Raw genomic sequence first — 7,618 nt, forward strand, 5'->3', positions numbered from 1 at the left:
AGAAGAAGTTTCGAGAGAGTGAGTGAGGGGCAAAAAAAAAACAAAAAGAAAAAGAAAAGAAAAGAAACATGGCGAGAGATATAAACAAAAACCAACAATCACTGAAACAAATGTAACTTGAGATATTAACAACAACCGTCCTGTAAATGAGTTCTTCTGTGCTAGCTCCCGATATAACTGCAGTGTTCAGTGTTCAGTGAAGTTAGCCGACGTTAGCCGACCTGTCAGCCGGTGAAGAAGCCGCAGCATGTCGGTGCACTTCGAGGAGAAGAGCGGGGTCGTCCCCTGCAAGACACCGTGGGGCTCCTGGTACCAGACCATGGAGGATGTCTTCATCGAAGTCAGTGTGCCTCACGGGACGTCTGCGAAAGAGGTCAAGTGTCATTTAGGATCCAGAGACATCGAGCTGCATGTGAAAGGGGAGGAAATATTCAAGGTAAGTCATCTTAATTTTAACCAAGAGAGAGAGAGAGAGAGAGAGGGAGAGAAAGCAGGGTCAATAAATAGGCCTGTGTCTGTTTTATCTGCCTCTTGTTTGGTCTGTGTTAAAGTAAATCAGGTTTATTGATACAGCACATTTAAAACAACCAGAGTTGATCAAAGTTAACTTAAGTGCTGCAAAAAAGTCACTTAACATATCAATAAAAGATACATGTATAAAATATAAGGCAAATGTGTGCACACATGGAAAAAACAGAGACAGAACAAGACTATAGAACAATATAAAATAATAAAATAAAAAGATTAAAACCCATTAAGAACACCCAAAAGCGATAGAAAACATGTATGTCTTCAGTTTTTGTCTGCAAATGATCAATGGAGGGCGTTTTAATGGGCCAAAAATGACCCACAAACTAAATCTGGTAGAGAAAAACGTATTTGATAAGTGAAAAAGGTCTATTGGACAATGTCAACTGATTTAAATTTCTTTTCATCTGCAAAATCTGGAATAAATGCCTCCTCTGTCTCCTTGACCCTCTACCAAAGTAGAGACCATCTCCCTTTTACTTTTTATAAAACCCTAATTCACAGAAGATTAAAATAAAAGAAAGAAAATGCTCACACTTGAGTTCAGGTAGTGATCCCTCTCTTGTCCTGCGACCTGTACCAGACTATTTTGACTGCTGAACACGTTAACCTCACAATCTCTTTCTCTTACATTCTCTCAGGGAAAGTTGTTTGACACAACGGTGTCTGACGAGGCTACGTGGACACTCGGTAGGCTGCATACCTCCTAAGTAACATTCTCAGGTTTAACTTTAGACTTTCAGTGTACAAAAGCCATCCTTACCTCACTCCGGTTTTCCTCTTTCTTTGGCTCAGAGGACAAGTGTCTCATCCGGATCATTCTGATGAAGACCAACAGAGAGGCAGGGAACTGCTGGTCCTCCCTGCTGGAGGGGGAGTACTGTGCCAATGCCTGGGTCCAGGACCAGATGCAAAGAAAGCTCACTCTGGAGAGGTTCCAGCGAGAAGTTAGTTTGATTAATCTATAGCGTTTGTTGCCAAGTAATATCAGATGCCTATATATTCCTATACACAGGTCTTCTACTAAAGGGCTCATAAGATGTAAGTAATGGCTTAATGATTGGTTTATAAATAATTTACTCATGCTTTATCGATCAGCTATAACCCACGAACAATAACACATGTTGGGTTGCCAGGTTGTGAATAATCTCTTTGGCTGGTTTCTGTTTGGTAATAATGCAAGTCATGAGTCATAAATGCTCATGGGTTTCGCCTCACTTTTAAAAGCCTTCAGCCCATTTCCAGAAACAGTCAGTCATAACAGTCAAAAGAAATGTTTCACTAATTGTCAAGAAATTGTTCTTAATAACTTTTCTATAAAGCATTAGTAAATGGTTTATTTTCAATTAATAAAGCCATTATTTATAGCTTATAAACCCCCCAATAGAGTGTCTTGTCAGAAAGTGGTACTGGTTATTTAAAAAAATTACTTGTGGTTTGTTTTAAGACAAGTGAAGCAACAACAGATGTGAATTTGTCATTTGTCCATTTCCACTTTGATAATGCTTCTTACACTACTTCTGAAGATGGTGAGAGAAATCAGGTTTGAATTCATCCTTAGAGCAAATGTATGTTAGTCTTGATAAGTGGCAACAGGGTTCCTGTAAATTAATGAATTGTGCTTCCTGTCTGCTAGAATCCTGGATTTGACTTCAGTGGTGCAGAGATCTCTGGGAATTTTGCTGGTGGTGGTCCGGACTTTTCCAGTTTACAGAAGTGACCCATGCCATGATGTCAAAAAACCTGCTGCGTGCTTGAGATGTCACCTCTGCCTAATGAACACTACTGAGGACATCCATGACATGCACGGGAACTGTGGCTTCACCAGATCTCCTGTGACGAGAAGTCAAAAATATTTGCCTTCAGAACAACTCAAATACTTGTTGACTTTATTATTCAACAAAGACTTTTCACAGCAGCTCTTTGGTCCGACTTCCCTTTGGTGTGAAGGACTTATTTGGAAAGTTGCCAGGCTCATTGTACAAGCAGAACAGTTGATGGTAACTGTTCTGTCTGGTTTTAAGAAGCCTGTGAGATGTGTTGTCTTTTAATAATGACAGGAATGCAGCAATAGCTTTTCAATAAAGTTTTATTGAAAGGTACAAGTGTATAGGTTAACCAGATGGTGTATTCAATTAGCCAGTTTGAATTTGAGAACACATTTTATTTGTCACTAAAAGAAACAAACTAGACAGGGAAACTGGCAAAGAAAATGCAATACAAATTCAAATCCACATTTCCACTGCAATGACCTCATTTTTTTTAGTGTTCTCTGCATAATTGACAAATGAAATCAATTACTACGTGTGGTGCCTCACTCTGTGTACTTAAATCACAAATCTGTGACAACAACTCATCGGTAACCGCTGAGGACCTCTCAGCTCATAACAGTATGGTTAGCCATACAATGACAGGATCGTCACTTGCCTCGTTTCGCCGGACACAACCGGAGCTCCTTCGCCATATCAAAATAAAATAAAAAAATCACCTTGGGTAGGAGTGTGCATTTAGGACAGCTTAGCAACCTAGGGTGGGAGTTAAGGATTTTGGGCCCGATTTCTTGGTTCCATTTTTGCTGTTCACAAAATCCTTCTCCCTCCTCTTCCACATGGTGGACTGAGGACCTAGGTGGTTCCATACTTATTAGCTTAAAACCAGCAACCCGTTCCAGGAAATTCCAAACACCGTGGTACGGATTTAAACAAGAACATACTGTACACTTGTGCAAGCAACTCAACCAGAAAAGTAAAACTTAGCAGGATGGTAGCAGATAAACCGTTCTCACAAAGCATTACTCGCCGTTTGGGGCAGATAAAATGTAGCATGCTCGATCAATGAATGACAACAAACTAACTTGAGGAAAACTGTTACATTTTGTGCTTTTCCTTAAAGAAATCCATCATCACAGATGAAGATCTGTAAGGAAAATAACTGGAGCTGCATGTGGGTGACCATACTACAAATCACTCAAATCCAATCAGAGAAGACAGCTTTGGGAACAGTTGGCATTTCTCTCTGCATGTAAGGTCACCCATTTGTACCTCCAGGTTTAATAAGCAGACTCAGGTATGGTGGGAAGATGAGTGATCTTGTAGTAGCTGTGCTTCAGCTGACGCGCAGTTCTTCCCGAAATAGTCCAGCGAAGCCGCTGGGTGTTGGGCCTGGAGCACTTGGTGGTGGCATATTCAGCCAGGCATTTTCCAACCAGCTCCCGCACACAAACCAAGTCCCCATCTCTGATCTGAAGGGAAGAAACAACATGCAGAGGGAAAAAGAACATTTTAATTAAGGCAACACACTGGAGTGTCTGTTCCTGTTGTCTCAACAGTAACCAATTTCCACATCAACTTTAGGACCAGTGTGTAGGATTCAGTGGCATCTAGCAGTGAAGTTGCAGATTACAACCTAATTGAATACCACTCGCATCCGAAGCGTGTCAGAGAAAAGCACAGTGGCTGCAAAACATACAACAGGCCAAATCTAGAGCCAGTGTTTGGTTTGTCTGTTCTGACCTACTGTAGAAACATGCCAGACTATGTAGAAGAGGATCCTCTCCCTCATAAAAATGTCTCATTCTAAAAAAGGTAATGAGGTAAAACAACACTTCTCTAAATGTTTTACACACTGCACCTTTAAGCAATCTTTGGGCTCTAACCAAGAAAAGCTACACAAACTACTTGAAAGAAACAATATTACTACTGAGATTTTCAGTTAAGAACACACATTTAAGATTGTTAAACTTACATTCAGCTGCTGTTGCAGACTTTTCAGGGCCTCTGGTATTTTGTCAGGGTACTCGGGGTCATGTTGTTCTTGGGCCTCATAACACAGGAGAGCCATGGCAAGCAAAGATGGCTGCGGAGAAACAAGTTAAAGATTCTTAATTTACAAAATAAATAGTAAATATGTTTTTCAAAAAGTCATATAAACTAAGAGAAACCATTTAAAAATGAATATGCTCAACACAGATGGCCTACTTTTTACCTGGACTGACACTACAAATGATTACTATGCAACAGGAAGGCTATTTGTCAATTGAACGTTAAGCAAAGTGGAACTGCTGGATTCCACTTTGACATTGTGAATTTGTCTAATTCCAACTGGAAATAGGCCATCTTTTAAAATGTTGACAGTCCAGTTATTTTGGCCTACCTTTATTTTGGAGAAGACAAATGAGCAGTGACAGGCTTTTAGCTGAGCCTCCAGTCTCTCAAGGCTCAGGATCTTCTTGCTGTAAAAAAGAAAATGCTATTAGTGTCAAGATTTAGTCACAAAAATTGACAGTTCATTATTATATTTTAAGTCCAACATCATAACACTGGTAATGTTTAGAACTGAGGATTTTCTAACATATCACATGTCTAAAAATCTACATTTCAAGCAAAGGTTGTGCCTGTTGGCCTTTAAAATATTTTTGGCTAGTATTGTCTTTAAACCAAATATGAGAAGACACATTTTAGTGGAGTAAATATAATCTTGTTGAGTCATGGTTCAGCCCTGCAGGTTGATGTGACCGTCTGTCCTTACCTCTCAGCGTCGAGCTGCTCCTGGATGTGGTTGTGAAAGAGGCGGAGGAAGCGGAGGGCTGTGGGGGCCTTCACCTTCCAGTAGAGCTTCTCCATGATTATCTTCTCCATCCTCATCATGTCAGACACGGTGAAGCGATTCTGACTGATGCGGATCAGGTCGTTGGCCAGAGGCACATTCTTCTCCTCTTCGGAGGACTTCACAGCTATGTAGAAGCAGCACAGGCCCACACAGGACAGGTGCTTTGGTTGAATCTGTGAAGAACAAGCAATGGATATTAGATTATAAAAGAACTGTTACTAAGACAGCTAACAAGATCAACTTTCTTTTTAGATATTCGTGTATTACTAACCTTCATTACAGAGAGGAATCGATCTAGCAAGCTGATGGCCAGTGAGAAGGTGTCTGAGCTGAAACCAAAGAACCTGGTCAGAGAGAGCAGGTCCTTCACCTCCAGCTCCCTGAGTCTGGCGGTCATCCTGAGCCCATTGTCCTGGGAGCTCTCGATGAGCCTCAAGCCACTCAGCTTTGGTTGGTATCGGCCCTCCATATCCGTCATGGCCTTAAGCTGAACAGCAAAGGGCTGTGCTACAGGTCCTGTCGCTGTGTCAATCATCTGTGCAGATAGGGGAAGTGGAGCTGATTATCAATAATACTCACTAAATCAACACAATATTTTTGATTCATAGTCTGAATACTGCGTTTATGACATAAAAATATATGAAATAGTTTACATATATTAGATCTGAATTGATCCGTCAGTTAATCGTTGAATACACATGCCTATAGATAATTAAATAAGACGTTGTGATAGGCACTAATAATATGGCTATAATGTCCAAACAGGGTTAACCACTTCACTCGGCTATAACAGTCAAATAAGTTACAAATTTGCATGTGTTAACTAAGACCAGACACAGGTACAAAATATTAAGATTCAGATTCTGTTCAGAATATAAAATGTAGTTTACTAACAAGAATTGATCTGGATCTGGGATATGCATTGCTCAGGGGTATTTCAGTCAGACATGTGAGTGTTTCCAAATTTGTAAGTTATCAAGTAACAAGCCTTCCCCTAACACCTGTCACTGAACTGGACTCAACTGGAACTAGACAGGGAGCAACTTTACATAACAGGGACATGTCAAACTAAGTTTCTAACAATTTGTAAGAGTACTTTATCACACTTGGATTAATACGAGACTTAAAATACATGATTCACTCTTGTTTTAGAGGCTTTTTTGACCAATCTGGACTCAACATTAGGCTTATATGAAGAGAACCAGGCCCTGTGTGAAGGCAGCCAGGGTCAGACCAGCGTCGTGTCGGGACATGTCCCTGCCATACACACCAATGGAGAGCAAGCGAAGAGCCTAATGACAACAACAAACCCAAGTGATATAACACCGCTTAATCCACAGAACTGTGTCTAAAACCATACGACACAACACTGTGGGCATTAAATCGATGCAACGTCGTGATTCGTGGAGGTAAAAGAGGGGAAATAAACCCACTAATCTGACGTTAACGACGTTACCGTTAGCTACAATGCTAATGCTAACGCAGCGTTACATCCATTTTCAAAGCCTCGTTAGTTCGGCTCATTTAAAGCTACAGACAGCCACATAACCGCGTACTTTAAGGGTTTCTAAACCCACAAATACCACTTTAAAGTCACACATTGTGGTTAATTAACATGACACAAGACAGCAGATTTGGTTGACTTACCTTAGCTCAAGTTACGCTGCCTTTAATATTGTGGGAAAAATGAGCAGTTGAACACACGCTTGAAATAAGCGAGTGAAAAGAGGTTTAAAACACAAAGAATATAGTATGAACTTTCACTAAAGAAAGTTTTAAGCCCAGGTTAATTTCTGCCTATGCACACCCCCCTACCCTTGGTGTAAGGCGATGGGGAAAAGGGCAGTTTAGGTTTTAATGCGGGCATAAAACCGAGCCCATGCCCAAACATGGTGAGCTTTCATTGGTCACCACCGGATGACGCTCCTGGTTCTATATTGTAATTGGATAACGGTCCCGTCATTCACGATTAAGGCCCGCCCTTTAGATGCTGGAGAGCCAATCGCAGTTGAGGAGGCGGGACATGGCAGAGACTTGCAACCCAGTTTGTCTGTTCTCATATTATATTGGCAATAAAATGATATAAAGCTTTCACACTACAATAATGTTTACTTTCAAAAGTAAAGCGGCACAATATATACGTTATCTACTAATTTGTTATGTTTATTAACTATTTTTGCGTTCAATAAAATAGAGGCCAATAAAAGGTGTTCAACATTAAGGTAGGGGGTCGAACACAGCAACATTTTTAGTAATTTTCTGTAAAACTGTGCAGGATTTCTTAAAATGTAATATACCGATTGTTTTCATAGGCCAGACATGATCACACTATGCAGTCTCCTCTTCTTTGTAAATGGACGCCTGCTGGCAGGTTTCTGGAACAGTCTGGAAGGAACCTGAACCTGCTGAGACCATAGAAATACCACAATCTGTCTGTCTGACTTTCTGTTTACAAGTGCAATTATAAAGAGAACAAGGCGTG

General features: G+C 40.6%; 2 protein-coding genes across 2 annotated transcripts; one reads left to right on the plus strand and one right to left on the minus strand.

Annotated features, from left to right (window-relative positions):
- Positions 1-11: 11 nt before the first annotated feature.
- On the plus strand, positions 12-2,762 carry nudcd2 (NudC domain containing 2). The gene is made up of 4 exons (XM_051419278.1): positions 12-436; positions 1,170-1,218; positions 1,324-1,475; positions 2,165-2,762. Exons 1-4 carry the CDS (start codon positions 248-250, stop codon positions 2,246-2,248), a joined length of 474 nt encoding a protein of 157 aa, XP_051275238.1. The 5' UTR covers positions 12-247; the 3' UTR covers positions 2,249-2,762.
- ccng1 (cyclin G1) lies at positions 2,600-6,989 on the minus strand. The gene is made up of 6 exons (XM_051419274.1): positions 6,784-6,989; positions 5,408-5,671; positions 5,056-5,309; positions 4,681-4,759; positions 4,273-4,383; positions 2,600-3,769 (listed from the first exon to the last, which is right to left on the minus strand). The coding sequence occupies exons 2-6, from the start codon at positions 5,669-5,671 to the stop codon at positions 3,578-3,580; spliced, it is 900 nt and encodes a 299-aa protein (XP_051275234.1). The 5' UTR covers positions 6,784-6,989; the 3' UTR covers positions 2,600-3,577.
- Between the last annotated feature and the right edge of the window lie 629 nt (positions 6,990-7,618).

The sequence above is a fragment of the Dicentrarchus labrax genome, unplaced genomic scaffold, assembly GCF_905237075.1.
Source record: "Dicentrarchus labrax unplaced genomic scaffold, dlabrax2021, whole genome shotgun sequence".
NCBI lineage: Eukaryota > Metazoa > Chordata > Actinopteri > Moronidae > Dicentrarchus > Dicentrarchus labrax.